The sequence below is a fragment of the Lytechinus variegatus genome, chromosome 16 (assembly GCF_018143015.1).
Source record: "Lytechinus variegatus isolate NC3 chromosome 16, Lvar_3.0, whole genome shotgun sequence".
Classification (NCBI taxonomy): domain Eukaryota; kingdom Metazoa; phylum Echinodermata; class Echinoidea; order Temnopleuroida; family Toxopneustidae; genus Lytechinus; species Lytechinus variegatus.
The window spans coordinates 15,079,874-15,098,735 of NC_054755.1; the positions used below are offsets into that span (position 1 = coordinate 15,079,874).

At 37.2% G+C, this 18,862-nt stretch overlaps 1 protein-coding gene across 1 annotated transcript in view; it reads left to right on the forward strand.

Annotated features, from left to right (window-relative positions):
• Positions 1-15,720, forward strand: part of LOC121429449 — a 35,390-nt gene extending 19,670 nt beyond the window's left edge. The window contains exons 7-17 of the mRNA XM_041626457.1: positions 2,556-2,691; positions 4,095-4,452; positions 5,728-6,123; positions 6,431-6,771; positions 7,585-7,694; positions 10,268-10,433; positions 10,778-10,963; positions 11,547-11,830; positions 12,482-12,660; positions 14,197-14,323; positions 15,058-15,720. Coding sequence (XP_041482391.1) covers positions 2,556-2,691; positions 4,095-4,452; positions 5,728-6,123; positions 6,431-6,771; positions 7,585-7,694; positions 10,268-10,433; positions 10,778-10,963; positions 11,547-11,830; positions 12,482-12,660; positions 14,197-14,323; positions 15,058-15,128 — 2,354 coding nt within the window. The 3' untranslated portion in view covers positions 15,129-15,720. The remainder of the gene's footprint in view (positions 1-2,555; positions 2,692-4,094; positions 4,453-5,727; positions 6,124-6,430; positions 6,772-7,584; positions 7,695-10,267; positions 10,434-10,777; positions 10,964-11,546; positions 11,831-12,481; positions 12,661-14,196; positions 14,324-15,057) is intronic.
• The last annotated feature ends 3,142 nt before the right edge of the window (positions 15,721-18,862 follow it).

The following is an 18,862-nucleotide window of genomic DNA, read 5'->3' on the forward strand; positions in this document are numbered from 1 at the left end:
CATGTTTATGCAATCTTTTCTATATTTGATGTATATTCATACATTTGTTGTTTTCTTAACCATTCATTGTGCTTCACTTTGTTTACAAAGTGCATTGTGCAAATTTTCTGAAGAAAAAAAATTATGGCATAGATGGATTTCCTTATTGTTAACATTGATTGGATCAATCATGATTCTTTGTAAGATGGTCACTGGTCTCATCTCTTTAAGAGTAATCACCAGTCAACAAATTGAAGTTAGGTTGCATGGGTCTTTTTACCCTAATTCTCCGGGGGGGGGGGGGGGGGGCTATAATGGCCCCCCCTTAACAATTTTCGCGATATATATGCTGCGCAAAAATTTCTTGAACTCGCCGTGACTGACTATTTACTTTCAAGTGTCGCACTAATATTGAGGCCAAATTAGTGACGCCCAGATACGCGGTTACGACATTATGTGCATGTCAGACCCAAAATTGCTCAAAAACGTGATTTTATGTACAAATCCAATGTGTATTTAGCCAAAATTCATAAATGTATCATTATTTCTACTTTTACTGATTAAACTTAATTAATTTTGCCTTGTTTATGATCAGAATAAAGTCTGGAACGATTTCCATCGAAAAAACATTAAAAAACGAAAAGTAAAAAAACAAAGAAATACATAAGAAATTAAAAAAACAATAAAATACATAAGAAATTGGTCTTGGTACCAGAATTTTTTCACTCACAATTGTTTGGAATGCTATAAAGAATATTTTCACCAAAAAATGGCATTTTAGGAGCTTTATTTAGTGAATCAGAGTAAAAAGTATGATTTCATGAATAAATTAGCATAATTAATTCACATGAAATAAAAATATATGAATTCAGTGAAATTTACCAATGCAAGTGCGTAGATTATGTTATGCTCTATCATCATGCAAATTTTCATTGTGATTGCGCAATCCGCAGCTGAGATCTTAAGGGGGGAATGACAAGAATCAAAATACCCCGGGAGTTTTAGGGCTAACTCATACACTAGCATTGGCAGTCTCTGGCAATCTACAATGTTTTATGCAATATTTTTGGCCTGAATGCGCAAATGTGGCTTTAAACCCAAGGGTTTTGCTAAATTCATCACATACATGTATATTGTCCAATAACCTTTTATTGCAGGCTCACAGCACTTTGAATGAACTCCTGTTGAAAGGGTACAGCGTTAAAGAGAAATACATGTACCATGTATTTTTTAAAGAAATATTAATACATTGTCCCACATATGTCTTTCTGTGTTAGTGATCTTAAGTGTTTTCAGCTATAAAGATTTCATAATTGTACAAAGATGATTTCATGTTAATGTACCAGATCTAGATTTATGATAATAGGGTGACTTACAAGAACATTATTTTAAAGACTTTCTCATCAAATAATTGTTTGCTGTAACTGACAACTCACATTTCTCTCTTAATTTTTGTCTCACCTGCGAAGCAGAGTGAGACTATAGGCGCCGCTTTTCCGACGGCGGCGGCGGCGTCAACATCAAATCTTAACCTGAGGTTAAGTTTTTGAAATGACATCATAACTTAGAAAGTATATGGTTCTAGTTCATGAAACTTGGCCATAAGGTTAATCAAGTATTACTGAACATCCTATTAAAGTTTCATGTCACATGACCAAGGTCAAAGGTCATTTAGGGTCAATGAACTTAGACCATGTTGGAGGAATCAACATCGAAATCTTAACCTGAGGTTAAGTTTTTGAAATGTCATCATAACTTAGAAAATATATGGACCTAGTTCATGAAACTTGGACATAAGGTTAATCAAGTATCACTGAACATCCTGCATGAGTTTCACGTCACATGACCAAGGTCAAAGGTCATTTAGGGTCAATGAACTTTGGCCGAATTGGGGATATCTGTTGAATTCCCATCATAACTTTGAAAGTTTATGGATCTGATTCATGAAACTTGGACATAATAGTAATCAAGCATCACTGAATATTTTGTGCAAGTTTCAGGTCTCATGATTAAGGTCAAAGGTCATTTAGGGTCAATGAACTTTGGCTGAATCGGGGATATCTGTTGAATTACCATCATAACTTTGAAAGTTTATTAGTCTAGTTCATTAAACTTGGACATATGAGTAATCAAATATCACTGAACATCCTGTGCGCGTTTCAGGTCACATGACCGAGGTCAAAGGTCAATGAACTTTGGCCGAATTGGGTGTATCTGTTGAATTACCATCAAAACTTTGAAAGTTTATGGATCTGATTCATGAAACTTGTACATAAGAGTAATCAAGTATCACTGAACATCCTGTGCAAGTTTCAGGTCACATGATCAAGGTCAAAGGTCATGTAAGGTCAATGAACTTTGGCCATGTTGGGGTTTTTTGTTGAATAACCATCATATCTCTGCAAGTTTATTGGTCTAGTTCATAAAAAGTGGACATAAGAGTAACCATGTATCACTGAACATCTTGTGCGAGTTAGAGTAGTATTCAAAGTCAGCACTGCTGCTATATTGAACCGCGTGATGCAGGTGAGACGGCCAGAGGCATTCCACTTGTTTTCTTTATTTCCTACCACTAGGACATGTGTTTCTGTTTGACAATGCCGATGATCTTCTCAAGCCGACATCCATTGCAAAAGACCACTTTCAGAACATGCTGATACAGACTCTGAAATGGGAAAACAACTCAAATATCAAGATTATAATCACATCAAGGTATCAATCAGTTTCACAGTTGGAGGTTGGGGCTTGTTGTCAAGGGAGGAACCAGGGTTCTTTTTATAGTAGGGCAAGGCAACTTAATTTTCTGAATTGAATTACAGGGGTAAACTGATGTATGTTTTGATTCCTACTTATACAAAGTACAAAGAGAAAATAAATCCATTCATCTGGATTACTGTTATTGAAATTGTGAACAGTTTCATGACTGATCTGGGATGCTTCTTCTTCAGCTCGTCTGAACTCGCGGGAAATTGTTGTTGCCAATCCAGTTATCCCCCAAAATTCCTGAATGTCTCAAAGACAATAACATCTATTGTGGGTCAGCTCTAAGCGGGAACAGCGATTTCCAACCAGTTCAGACAAGCTGAAGTAGCGTCTGGATCGGACGTGAAACTGTTTTTCATTTCAATACCAGTAAGTCCAGAAGAATAAATTGATTTTCTCTTCGTTATCTGAATTACATGGGTCTTTTCTTGGGTCACTACGCAAGTACTAGAAGTTGTATAGTGTGTTATAAGATGAACTTCTGACAGGGATGCGCCATGAACCCCCCTCCCATGGCCCCGAATTACAGAGGTAATATAGAGTTAGGTAACCAATACCTCTATTTTCATTCTCTATTTCTTCTCTTTCACTTTTTTATATATTTTCCTTATCCCCCTTTTTTCCACCGCTTGAACCCCCCTCCACTCTCCCATCTAGAGCCGCCTTAGCTGTTGTGCATTTTAGAATCAGAAATCAGAGGTAGATTAGAAAAGAAATACGTTGTTTCTGAATTTGTATTGAAAATGTTTCTGGTCAACACCAAGAGTGCTCTTGGTGGTTCATAGACAAAGCAGCTTTGATATGACAAAAATATTATCTCCTTGGTACGACTTCTAAGTAATTAATCCGCAGAAAAAAGGTGTTTTGGGCCAGCAATATGCTGCCTAGTTTTCCTTTTCATCAAATACATGTAACTTACTGAAAGATATTATACAAACTTTTGTTCATTTAGCTGTCCACACGTGTTGAGGTTGCATATTCACCAGTCTGAGCGGAGCTTTAACTCTTGTTTAGATTGATTACATAATGTTCAATTAGTTATTAATAGTGGAGCATTACATCCGTTGAAGTGTAGTTTTTTTCATGCATTTTGTGATGAGTCAACTGTTTATTTTCTAAACTTCTTCACATGTAAATCTGAATAATTCCATTTACATTAATTTGGGCAACTCTTTCATTTGAACATAGCATGTGCTGTGTATGCAAAATGCACTTTATGTAGAACTGCCAATGAAATTTGGTCATCAATTTTTCTTGGTCGCAAAGTCATAAAATAGGTACATTGCATGTATAGCATTCTTAAAAACAAGATAAATGAAATTTGATTACCAAATGATTTTTTATTGATACAGGTATGCTGTGAACTTCCCACACCTCAATAAACATCATAACTTCAAAGAGATTGAAGTGCAATCCTTAGAGATGGAGGAAGCTGTTGATCTTCTCTTCAAGTCCGTCCCTCAGGGTAACCTTCAGGTCAGAGGTCAAGTATCGATTACGGAGGAGCAGGCCATGAAGCTGTCAGAGCACTGCGGTAACAACCCTCAGGCACTACGAGCTGTGGCCAGCCAGCTGAGAAACGGGAAGGAACCGGACAGAGTGTTACGACTTCTGGCCAACCCGATGAAGATGGAACTGGTTCTCAACGATCAGAGCCTCTGGGGTCTGGGCCAGGATGCCACCGAGGAATATGCTCGGGAATCCAATCAGGTGAGAATAGTTGGTCACCACTATCACAAAGTGGGGCGTCGTGGTCTTGTGGTTACTACTCTCGTCTTTCAATCAGAGGGTCCTTATCCCTGACATGATGTTTTCCTTCAGCAAGAAATTTACCCATATTTTGCTGCACTCAACCCAGGTGAGGTGAATGGGTACGCGGGAGGAATAATTCCTTAAAATATAAACCCTGGAAACAGCAGTTTGAGCCAAGGCTGAGGTAATGACGTTAGTGCACCTTAGAATATTGCCAGATAGATTGTGCTATTTAACCCTAAATAGACTGGGTTATTTCGACGCCTAAGAAGACTGGGGGGGGGCTGATTCAGCCCCCCCCCCTTATGATCTCGGCCGTCGATCGCGCTATCGCGACGAAAATTGGCACACGAGTTACCCATGGCATTATCTACAAAACAATAACATCAAATTCTGCAAAAAATCTCATGTCTCCTTAATTATGCTTATTTATGCGTAAAATCATAAGTTTGCTCTAATTAATAAAATAATGCCCCTGAAATGCTAATTTTTGTTTTACATACTCTAGGTAGGCATCTGATCAAATTGATTTAAAAAAAAATTAAAATCACATTTACTTTCTTATGTATTCTATTGTTTTCTAAATTTCTTATGTATTTCTTTGTTTTTTTGACTTTTTTTTTATTGTTTTTTCAATGGAAATTGTCGGGACTTTATTTTGACCATAAACAAGATAAAATTAATTGATTTTAAGCAGTAAAAGGAAAAATAATGATACATTTATGAATTTTGGCTAAGAACACTATTTGCATTGGATTTGTACACAAATTCACGTTATTGAGTAATTTTGGGTCGGCATGCACTTACGAAATGTTGCGTAATTTTGGAACCGCGTACCCGGGGGTCACAATAGTGGTCTCAAAAGTTGCGTGAGACTTGAAAGTAAAAAGTCAGTGAGTGACGCGGTCAAAAAAATTTGCGCGGCAGATTTTTCGCCAAAAATGCCGAGGGGGGGCTAAATCAGCCCCCCAGTCTTTTTAGGGTTAAATATGTAGTATTATTGTTATTAACAGAGTTATAAGAGACCCAGATTGCTGAAAAAGATGTGAAGCCATGCCTTCAGCTGCACTCTATCAGCCTGGTCGTCTTGCTTGGACTCTTCAGCCAAACTTTGGGTCTAAACTGTTATAAGCTACAGAAATCCTTGCATCTGATTGGCTTAGAGCAGATTTTTCAGTGAAAATTACTAATAAAAACCAGTAATGACAACATGAACCTTTATTTATTAACCAGGTCCTGAAGTGTCTTGGTGTGATGTTCGAAGACATGAACCCACATCTCCAGCCCCACCTGATCCGCCTAGCTGTCCTTCCCGGACTCTTCAGTCAAACCTGGGGTCTCAAGATCCTCTCGGACATCGACCAGGAGGGCAGTCGCCGCCAGTCCCTCTCCGACTCCCTAGCGTGGGAGCTAGATGACGTGGCAGGCACGAGCCTTCTCCTCCGAGAGTCCCTTGACATCTTCCAGTCGGAGGATGGGAGGGAGGCCAGTCTACGAGAGAAGTTCTACTCCATGCATCCCCTGGTCAGATGCTTGTGTTTGATGAAAGTTGAAGCGGATGAGAAGATGAAGACGGCCTTCCAGTCAGCCCTTCTCTCTTTTATTGATGAATGCTTTCAGCTACTAAGGGTTAGTGCGTGGTTTCTCTGACCACCTATGTCACCCTATAACCAAAATAAATGGCCAAATAGGCTTTGAAATAATATGTAAATTGATCGACAATAAGCAATGCAGGTACATGTACTTGACTGATTGTAGAAGAATTTCAGCAAGAGCTTCAAAGAATAAGGAGAAAAGAGGGTTTGAAGTTTAGGGTTCATTCAAGCATGATATGTGTGTTATGTCTGGCACTCATGGTACTTTTACTCTTATTGACACTTATTAACATGACTGAAACTCACCATTTCTAAAATTATAATTTTAATGAAATATCCAGAAATTCACTGGATACGATGATGAGGATGCCTGTGGAAGTCTACAGCGCCTGGAGAAAGAAAAAGCCAACATCACCCAGTACCTGGAACTCGAGATGCAGAAAACCTTCGACGAGAAACCCCACCCACTCGCTGAGTACCTCCCGGATTACGGCAGGGTCCTGCGCCGATCCAACATTGCCCGCGAGAGCAACATCCTGGCGTTTATGGAACGGTTCATGTTCACGAAGGAGAGATCCAAGTTCTTCCGTCAGAGAGCGGAAGCAGCAAAGAAGTTCCAAGATTTGCCAGGATGGGTCAGCCACCAGGGGTGGTATGCCGATCAACAGTTGCAGCTTCATCAGTGAGTTCGTGCTTTAATAACTGAAGAATGGTCACAGCTTTCTGGGGGTCAAAATAATCTTCTCTTGTTCCTCAAATTGGCAATAATTATTAGTTTTGAGTCCAATGAAATGATAGATAAAGTTGCCAATTTGTATAATTGAACAGTGATTTATTTATTTTCAATTCAGAGTGTGTAGTGGTTTGATTTAGGAATGGCAGCATATTCTGAACTGGGAAATGTATAATTTTGTTCATTTTTTTGTTAAGGGGCATCATAGTCTAGTGGTTCCGAATTGCGTCTTTCAATTTAAGGGGCATGGGTTTGAATTCCAGCCTAAACATTCTTTCCTTCAGCAAGAAATTTACCCACATTTTACTGCACTCAACCCATGAGGTGAATGGGTACTGGGCAGGATTAATTCATTGAAAGCAGCTGTAGCTCAAGCCAGGGTAATGTTTATAGTGCCCCATTGAATAGGCAACTAGATAATCACAGCCTCATAAATGATATATATTATTCTGTACATTTTCCTCTTTTTATTAATGTAACCATATTTCATTTGTAATTTTAAGCACTCAAGAGAATGAAAAACTCAAGAATTTTCTGAAAGCTCACATCATATTTCAAATTTGAATTGAATTTATTAATTAGCCCATCATGACAAGCATACATGTAAAAGCAATACTTGAAATATATAACATATTGTGTGAATATAAATGTGTATGCCATATAACTATAGTTTGGGTGCAATGAAATATAAATGTGAATACAGGAAGAATTTTACTATCTTACATGAAATTTATCTATTTTGTTCGGATGCCGGATACACAGATTCCGAGATGCAGAGACTGCCATCGTTGATCCAATCTCCTACTGTCAGAGTCAGCGCATGATGACTTCTGACCTCCGGGAAGGGTATAGTCAATGCCTCTATGTCAAAGGTCAGTCTTGCAGAGTACAGTGCATTGCCTAGCATGCACTAGACTCTACTATTATTTTGCTAGTGTTTCTCAATTTATTGGTAAATCAACAGTATACTTTTTGTACAATCCACAAGTGAATCAAACATATAAAATTTTACAGCATTAAAGAATTTATTTCAAATTACATAAGAATTTGAAATTTATTATTATTATTTATTTGGCCATAAAAACATACAAAAATTGTACAATGTAAGTACAAAAATACAATTTGAAATTGACGAAGTAGAAATGAAAGCAAAGAAGAAAAGAGTAAGAAAATGTTTTTTTCATGGGTCAGGGCTCGCAAAAGTAAAATTCAATACTATTGCCTAGAGGCGTGCGAGCTCTCATAGAAAACCATTGAGAAAGTATTTCACATGCATTATTTAAAATTCAAATAAAACACATTCAACAAACATCATTAACAGACCTGTATGTAACGCCAGGCAAGATAAAATCTTAAGAAAACACAATGTGATTATTAATGTACATGCAGGGTCCAATTATCACAAGCAATGTTCTACTCTGTCAGAAATATTAATTAGGAAATATTTCCCATTTGGACTAAAGACTTGTTAGCACAGTGCGATTCTTCTTGGTTTTGTTGCACCTTGTCACATATCATAAAATTGCACACACTGAAAAGCAGGAGAATATATTCATTCATATGGATTCCCATTCAAAAAGGGAACCCAGCCTTGGTCATAAATGTTGGAAAGGAGAAAAATAAATGAAACAGAATAGTGAAATTTTGAAAGAAATCGGGACAAGTTATGGCTGTTTTGACATTGAGATCCCTAAGACTGCAGATTTTAAATTGGCAACTGGGTAAGTAAATTATGACAAGGGGTAAGGACAAATTTCTCATAGACCATGTACTTTATTATCAGGGATTTGTGGTTTTCTGTTAAGTACCCATTCCACTGGGGCAGTAATGTAAATATAACCCAGGTAGTATATTGCACTTTTTAAGGTTCCCATGGCGAAGAAGAATTGTGTAGTAGGTTTCACGGTACACCATGTATCTTTCTTGGGCAAGTGTTGGTCCTGAAAATGGACCACCCAACACTTGCCCTAGAAAGATACATGGTGTACTACAGGGGCCGCGGAAGCCCCCCCCCCCCCCCCCGCTTTTTTCTGAAACCGTCTACAAAAAAAGTTTTTTTTTCTACTATATAGTCTTCTGTTTTTTCCCCTCACACCCAGCGGATTACAATATCAGTTACACGCCATTTGTATATATATATATTATTTCCTTTTGGATATTTTATACTTACAGATTTATTTTTACACTTACTTTCTTCTCTTAGTTTGTTTAATACTCTATCATACATAATTATGTCTTTTGCACATTATCAGTTGTTCCCTTCTCTTTCCCTTTTTTCCCCACTCTTATGCACCAGTTTATTGTGCCTTTCTTTGTTACCTGTTTGACCCACCTCTCACTAATTCTCTTGTTATTCTTCTCTTCCTCATACCCTCTATCACTGTTTTGTTTTAGATCCTGTTTGATGTTGCCTGCCTCATATCTTAATCCCTCCCTGCTTGAGGTCTTTCTTTGGCCTTACACTAACTTCCCTTTGTGTCGGCCTACTCCTTTTCTTTATCCCCTTCATTAACCTGATTGTTCATCTCTTCTCACTAATGCCCCTTTTGTCTCCTTGTTTCCAGTGTTGCTGTTGAATGTCTGTGGTCTATATTATGGTTGTTCCACCTTATATGTTTGTCATTTTGCCTCCGAAGAAGATTCTGCTATGATCGAAAGCTTAGGCCCCTTTTGACTCTCTTACAAAAAAGTAAAAATGCCCATATGATTGTGAATTTTTTGCATGGTCAGCCCCCCCCCCTTTGAAAACCGTTACACGGCTTCTGTCCCATGAAACCTACTACACTAGGTAGTATATTGTTTTATGTCCTTATGAAAGCAAAATATGTTTTGAAGCCATTTTATGTATTATAGTACATGAAAGAGTAGTCCTTGTCTTACTTCACTATGATATCACATATGCAGCCAATTTGAAGTCTCCATAGGTATAGTGATTACCAATTTTTACACCTTTAAAAAAATTCATAACTTTATAATTTTTTGTCCGATATTGTTCAAACTTACACCTATCACGATAGCTCAGTCGGTAGAGCGGGGATTCGTATTCCGGTAACCCGGGTTCGATTCCCACTTTGTGCGCTAGTGCCCTTTGGTAAGGCATTAATCCTCAGTACCAGGTCCTTCGGAGGGGACATTAAGCCATCGGTCCTCTGGTTGCTTGCTTACAAGCATTCATGCTTTCTTAGCAATCAGGTAAAAAAATCACCAATCACCAAAAAAAAATCAATCACCTATCAACTTGTCTGATTTTTCTTTTTCCTCTAAAAACAAGTTTTTATTTGGGTTGGATGCCCCTTAAATTTATAATTATTGACAAGAGTTGGAATTTAATGACAAATTTGTTTTCAGTCAATCAGCTGCCATTATTAGGGAGCATATAATGATAGCTTGCTATTGATATCATGGTTTGTGAAATCTGACGTTGGTTTACTCTTCTCTACGTTAGGAAACCTTCTGGTGCAGAAACCCCAAGACAGAGGCCACATCCAAAACAAGATGCGAGATGAAGGTACCAAGATTCTCAAAAAGTGCATCGAGATACGCGACCGTAACCTTGGAAACAGCATCGTCAGGGCACGCACCATTAATGCGCTTGGTTCTGCATACTTCGAGTAAGTTCGTTAATTTGAAGGGACTTCAAAAATCTTGGAATAAGTTATTTTTATGAAGAGATCAAGTGGAGAGATGTTGCAAAGAATTTCACAAAAATCAGTCTTTCAACTTCAAAATTATGTTGTTGTTATCTTCCATTGTATCTACTGTATATAACTTTTTGTAAAGTGCTATAATACGAATTTGAAAGCTCTTCTTAAATATAAAATGTTTCTCATGTAATTGGTTATATACCAGCTAGGCATTTTCCAGCAAAAAGCAATCCTGAAAAGTTGCTACAGGAGTTACCTGAAACAGATATCACAGAAACAAAGTATCATTATTATTATTATTATATTTGTAGGAGTATGAAGTATGAAGAAGCCTTGAAGCAGCACAAGCTGGCCCTTGAGGTTCTGACGGCTGTTACCCACAATCACCCCGAGACGCATCCTGACTACACCTTCTATCTGATGAACATTGGGACTTGTTACCACGAGCTTGGATACTCTTTCAGCCGATCTATCACCCAGAGAGAGAAAGGAAGAAGGTAAGTACAGTGTCTTCTATCAATAATGTAGCATGCCCGGCTTTTGCTTCGGTTTCAGAATGTAGGGGTGATTTCTCCCCACCCCCTTTTTTGTTGATAAATTTATCATTACTGTTGTTTTTTGTCATTTTGCCAGTCTTCATTTGTCATCATTATCATCATGACCTCTCACTTCATCATCATCACCACCACCATTATGAACATCATCATCCTCTTCATAATCATCTTCATTATCATCAACATCATCATCATCACCACCACCACCACCACCATCATCATCATCATCATCATCATCATCATCATCATCATCACCACCACCACCACCACCATCATCATCATCATCCTAACATTCATCATCATCATTGTACTGATTATCATAATAATTAAAATCATCGTCATCATCACCACCACCCCCACCATCAACATGATTATCACCATCATTACAAGCACCATCCCTAATCACTATTTTCATGATCATAATCATCGTCATCACTACCACCCTCACGCACATTATCTTCATTATCATCATGAAAAATCCAAGGATGCCTTCTTCAAGGAAACCCTCACTTTTTGCCCGTTCCAGGTACTTTGATCAAGCCATCCGCACCTACAAGGACGGCCAGACGGCCCTCCGTGGGGTCGGCATGGAGAAGACCTCCATCATGGGTACGATGTTGAAGAACTTGGCTATGACATACTGTGAGATGAAGGAGTACAGACAAGCCTTGGACTACGCTGATCAGGCCACCGGTATAAGGGTCCGGACACTGGGTGATGATCATCCTGACGTGGCGAGGGCGCATTACTTTGTGGGATCCCTCTACATGTCCCTCGGGGATGAGATGAAAGATTCTGGCAAGAATGTGTGTAAGTTCTCCATGTAATTGTTTTAAGTGGATCAGAAAGCCTGTAGGGATTCCATACTAATTAGGAAGCTTGTAGAAATCAAGGGGACATTTGCCAAGCAGGCCTTGAAATTTCGATAACTTTTAGACATAGGTCCACTTTTCACAAAAAATCCTTAGACATGGGTGCCCATGGAAGGGGGTATAGATTTGGAGGTCTCAGCCGTACACCCTCATCCAATTACTATCTGAGACCCCCCCCCCCCCCCGGGCTTAGGTCCAAAGTCAAACAAGCATCATTTGTGCATGTAGCCTACAAGCATTTTTTAAAACACATTTTGTATAAGTGACGTCTAATGTTTGTAGAAATCAAGTACGACTAGAATATTTCTCCAAGCCTCCAAATTATGTCTCTTCTGTTCGGGGAGGGGGATTGACGTTTTTATGAATTTATTTGTTTACTTCTCTATTAATTCATTTATTGATTAATTTATGTATTTATATACTTACTAATCTATTTGTTTATTCATTCATTCATTTATTGATTAATTTATGTATTTATATACTTACTAATCTATTTGTTTATTCATTCATTCATTTATCTATTGATTTATCAACTAATTTATTTATTTGTTTATTCAGTATTATAATCAATCTTGTTATAATAATTTAGTTGAGATTGAGGAGTACAAGAAAGCTCGAGAGTGTTTTGACCGGGCTCTGATCATCGAGTTGAAGGTTGGATACGATCGACGCAGTCAAGACTATGCTGATCTCAAGGAGGACTTTGAGAAACTCTTCAAAATCCTCAATAAAAAGAGAGAATGGCAGCGATACAGCCTCAAATTCAAGGTGAATATCTTCCCAAAAGTTTTATCAGGTCAAAAGTTTTTTCAGGTCATATAACCCCCAAAACTAAAAAGACAACAAAAAAGTTAGTACTTAAGAAAGTTTAGGAGCTTTATTTAGAGACTAACAGCCAACTTATGATCTCATGCATAGATTAACATACTCAATTCATTGAAAATATTAAGCTAGACTAATTTCCATATGATCAAATATTTAATTTTGGAGATTGCGTCATGGGATGATGTGCATGTCAATTTTCATCACGATTGGACGATCAATGGTCAAGATCTGGAGGGGGCATGAGTGAAGACTGTCTTCATGAGAAAGTCTGTAAAACCAGGCTTAATTGTCACTATATCATTGAGGATCTAGATCTGGTACAGTTACATAAACTGAACTTTGTGAAATCTTGAAATCTACGCTGAAAAATGTTCACACTGAAGATCACCAACACAGATAGGCACACGTGGGACATTGTATTATTATTGCTGGAATAAAGACCCGACGGAAGTAACCGAATCCGCGCTTATTTCTCAGCAATTACACAATTTCTTCCAGAATCCTTTTGCACATATTTTTTATTCATACAAACAGACACTTGGGTTGTCATTATATTAGATTCTGTTAAAAGTCATTTTGAAATTGTTACCAGAACTGGAATTTATCTTTAATTAGCCCCCTCCTTCAATTCTTTCCAGCTTTCAATATACCACAGTCTACTTAACCCTAACCAGACTGGGCTTTTTGTGGTTTTACATGGCCGGGGGGTGTATCAACCCTCATTGAGGTCTTCGCTGCTGAAGCCTCGAAAATTGGCATGATAATAGTATGTGAAGTAATCTACAAGGCTGTATAGTTAATTTTTCAGAAATCAACAGATTATTTTTTATATGAAGTATGAAAAAAATCCTGATTTGTTATGTATTTTCTTGTTTTATGAATTTCTTTGTTTTTCAACATTTTGTTATGTGTTTTCTTTACCAAATTTATCGCAGGGCCTCTTTGAAGCATAATTATGCTAAAATCAATAAATTTCACCGTATGAAAGTAAAAAAAATCATATCTTTTTGAATAAGATGAGAAAACTCAAAATCATGTTTTAGGGCAATGTTGGGTCTGACATGCACTTACATAATGTTGCGTTATTTTCGAACCTCTTACCCAAGCATCGTAAATTTGGTCTCAAATGATGCGCAAGACTTCTAAGTAAAAAAATTTTCAAAAAATTTCGCAGAAAATGTCGAGGGGGTTTAAGGGTTAAGGTAGAGAAATTAAAAATACATTGGTCTGGGGGTAATTTTTCTCCCGCAATACTTAAAAGAGCTCTGGGAACTGAGCCATGGAAATCTGAATTCCTTGACATGTTAAGCTTCTCTAATGTTGAAGATTTAGGAAGTGTGTCGTGAAAAGTAGCCCCTCCCCCAAAAAAAGAAATAGGAAGAAAAATGCATGAATTAAGGTTTACCTCTTAGAAGTGCCAACATGAAAAGAATATGGAATTATTGTAAGAAATATGTATTTTTATTTGTACTTTGAAAGGAACATGAAAAAGGGCAGTATGTTCCTGTTGCTGAACTTGAAGCCAGTTTAAGTGCTGCTAGCTCAGAGCCAAGCACCAGCTCATCTACACCAAGATCACGTCTGCAAGAGAGAAAAAGAACTGGAGGTACCCTTATATTCTGTATTATTTTGTCCAAAATATTTTCACTTTGCTTTAATGAGAGAAAGTTTTGATAAAAGAGAAATATTGAAATTGATGTAATCTCTGTGAGAAAAAGAAACTATATGGGGGTATTGGCCCATATTATCCAAAGAGGTTTCAATTGTACCATGGTACAAAACCAAGGACTGCAGATTTATTTCATTAACATGCTTTATTTTAAGAGCACTTTGCCAAAAGCGCGCATTTAATTGGATTTAACTTTGTGCACACGATGAAATAAATCTGCATATAGTCCATGGTTTTGTGCCATGGTACAATTGAAACCTCTTTTGAGAATACGAGCCAATGTGTTTATCAGATTTTTGTCTCGCCTGCATAGCAGAGCGAGACTATAGGCGCCGTTTTTTTGACGGCGGTGGCATCAACTTCAAATCTTAACCTAAGGTTGAGTTTTTAAAATTCCATCATAACTTAAAAGTATATGAACCTAGTTCATGAAACTTGGACATGAGGGTATTCAAGTATTACTGAATATCCTGCCTCTGTTTCAGGTCACATGACCAAGGTCACAGGTCATTTAGGGTCAATGAACTTAGACCATGGTGTAATCAATATCGAAATCTTAACCTAAGGTTAAGTTTTTGAAAATGTCATCATAACTTAGGAAGTATATGGACCTAGTTCATGAGTTGTTTGATTTTCAAGTTATGTCTCTCTTTATTTAATTTCTCTTCTAGAATCTGTAGAGCCATTGAGTCCAGGAGCTCCGGACAGCCCGCCTGATCCTAAGAAATGCTACGTTTCGTGAGACGAACTCAAACGACATCACAGATCTTCATTCTGTGGCAAAGTTTGTCAACATTGAAATCATTTCTCCCTGCAGTTACCATAGTAATAGTCAGAGGCCAGTGCTTATCAGCCAATCAAAAGCAAGGGTTTCACTGAAATGGTCGGCGCTGACAATTTAGTCAGTGCTGACAATTTCGTGACACTACCATGGCAACAGGTAGAGGTTTGTGGCTCAGTGAATAAGTCTCTGTACTTTGAACCACAAAGTCCAGGGTTCAATATCACCACAGCACTCACATCCTTTGGCAAGACATTTATTTATATATGCCTCACTCCACCCAGGTGTAGTAAATGGGTACCTGGTAGGAAGAAATTTCTTGAATGTTCAAGCGTCCGATCAAGGTACGTAGCTGTGTTAAGTCGGGGTAATAGTATACCCCCTTAGAAACATTGAATGAAGCGCTATATAAATGTTGCAGCCATTCACCATCAAGGTTTCCATGGTAGTTGCCATAATGGCAAAGTCACTGTAGTTGTAACTCTTTATGAACCTGGCCTCTGGTGTATATAATTTACCACAAAACAAGGTCACAAGTAACCTGCAAAATCCCTCATGAATTACAAAAAGCTTTATGAAACACCAAACTCGACTGGACTTAATTTAAATTTATACCTGGGACTTGTTTCACTCAACCCAGGTGAGGTGTATGGGTACCTGGCAGGATTAATTCCTTTAATACATGAGCACTAAAAGGCAGCTCGAGCTAAGAGCCGGGGTAATAATAACGCACCTCGGAATAGAATATTTCTAGATGTGGAGCGTTGTGGCCCAGTGGATTAGTCTCCGGACTTTGAAACAGAGGGTCGTGGGTTCAAATCCCAGCCATGGCGTAGTTTCCTTCAGCAAGAAATTTATCCACATTGTGCTGCACTCAACCCAGGTGAGGTGAATGGGTACCTGGCAGGAATTTATTCCTTGAAATGCCACCGCGCTGTAAAAGGCTGCGGGGCTAAAGCCAGGGTAATAATATCCAAGTCCTTTGGAAGCGCATAGAGACGTTATTTATAATGTGTTATGCGCTATACAAGAACTGTCTATTATTATTATTATTATTAGATAGATGGCGCTTTATTAATGCCTGATTATTATTATTATTATTATAAAGACTTACAATAATGGTACCTAACAAGGTAATAATAGTGATAGAGAATACTTTCATCAATGGGGATGATGAATTAAATAATGTTTAAACTTTAACCAACCTTAACAATTATTTGGGGTGAGCTTTCAGTCCGCAGGCAGCATTGTGTGTGACTGGCCAGTTGGCTCGAAGAAGTCAACAGATGTGTATGAAAGCTCACCCCACATAATTGTTCTGGGGAGCGTTTCATGAAAGGACTTGTCAGACGTTTTATCCGACAAGTCCCCATTTTATCCAACAGTTACTATAGTAACAGTGCCTCTGCCAATCAGAATCAAGGAAAGATGTCAGATCTGACAACTTGTCAGACAAAAATGTTGATTTAATTATTCAGGTTGGTTAGAGTTTAAACATTAAATACAATAATGCTAAGCTTTTTGATGCCATGTTTGCAGGCCACAAAGCGATAGATGAAGATAGTGATAGAGTTCAGAAAACTTCACCTCTATTTTTATTGTCTGTACGACAACATGTTGTTTGTCTCTTGCAGTGATTGTACTCAGTACTTGCGATTTTGAAGTCTAACTTCTCAGTACTCTTTATTTATCTTAGCTGAAAAATTTCCTTTTCAGATGATCAAGTTAGTTGAAGTTATGTCAAATCTCAATGTATACACTGGCTTTAGGACTGCGTCCTATGTTAGCACAAAAGAATGAATACATGTGTACAAAGGTAACAAAATCACAAAAATTGTGTGTGTATCAAAGAAAAACCTCTCTCATGAACACGTAATTATATACATGTATGACCTAAAAGAGTATCTTCCCAAGATATTTGATACCATGATTTTGTGATATGTGTCAATGCTTGGATAATCGGGAGATATTTTTTACTGTGATGTAAATTTTGATTTGCACCAAAGTAAGGCACGACTGCAATGAATGAATCCTGATGTCAATGATGTCATAATTCTATGTGAGTTAATAAATATATTTGCAAATACTTTTTTCAATGAAACTAACTTGAGAATTGATATTAAAATGTGTTAAGGAAACAATTCCAATTTTTTGAATAGGTATTTTCCAATAGATTTTTATGCAACCTTTGTAGGATTATGAATTTAGTGACATCTGGATTCATTCACTGGAGTCATGCATTATTTTGGGGGAAATCAAAATTTACATCACTGCAAAGAATACCTACTGATTATCCAAGCATGAAGACAAATCATACTTCAAATTATATAGAAAATATATGATTATTTGTTCATGATATATATACGTATATTTTCATTAAATGGGGGTTTTGTGAGGTGTCAATTTATTTTTATTCACTCAGTATATCCATATGTAAATGTCTTTATTGTTCACAAAATAGTAATTATACACAACTCAGTGATAATAGCAAATAAAACAGTGGATGATGTCACTCACTCATTTTGTATTTTATTGTATGAACCATATGATATTTCATATTTTGCAGATTTTACAATAAAGAGACTTCATTTTGTAATTTATTGTATGAACCATATAATATTTCATATTTTGCAGATTTTACAATAAAGAGACTTCATCAAATCATAGTAGCAATTCCACATTGTCGATGGAAATGCATTGATATCTCATAAAAATGAGGAAAACACTCAAAATATTTCATATTTTGCATCTAATTTCATGAAATTTTCAACAGTATGCTCGTCTGATTTTTTTTTTCAATCATCATTTTCCCTTTAAAGAAAATGTCTTTTAATTCTGCAATAGGATAACTCTTTTAGGAGGTATTTTTACTCAGTTATGTTTGTATGATGGTGTAATTTCTGATGTAAAATACTCAACATTCCTCTTGAACTCATTTATATGTTTATTGTCCAAGATAGCAGTTTGATTCATTGCTTGATATAGTGTTTATTGATTCTACATACTTTGGTTAGAAATGATATCCTGTTTTTTTTTTCCATTAAAAAATGTATTATGCTATGTGTGGGGGTTTGATATTTTTAAGGTTTCTCAATTTTTCTTGCAACTCAATTCAGAATGCAACTCAAAAGTAATTTAAAATTAAACACAATAGGCTAGAGACTTTACAAATTTTAGATTGAAGTAACTTTAAAGCCATGCAATTGTTCATGTAGGTGCCCTGTAAGTAATATACCATTTACTGTTCAATGAAGTATTGTTTTAAATGTAAGGCAAACTATGGCAAGTGATGGCTGTCCATTTGTGTGAGTAGAGTAGGATTGACTGCGCTCTTCTGAGGCAACTGGGGGGGGGGGGGCTTTAAAAAGAAACTGTTGAGTATTCTCCCATACCAGTTTTTTATTCAGAGTACCGAACATGCTATTTCTCTTAATTCAAATGTATAACGGGGCTTTTTTTGTGTACGTGGGGAGGGGGGGGGGGATAGTGGACTACATTAATTATGCAAATTTATTCAAAATCAAGAAAAAAAAATGTAAGTTCTTCTAGTTTTCTCATATTGATGTAGTATTGTAGTTGTTTGATTTATAATTGATGACTGGTTCAGAAAACTCTCAACACAGACTTTCCTGAAAGCCCCTCTTCTTCCAGTCTTCTTGAAAGAGTGTGGTCGGTCACCCTCACTCCAGACCCAG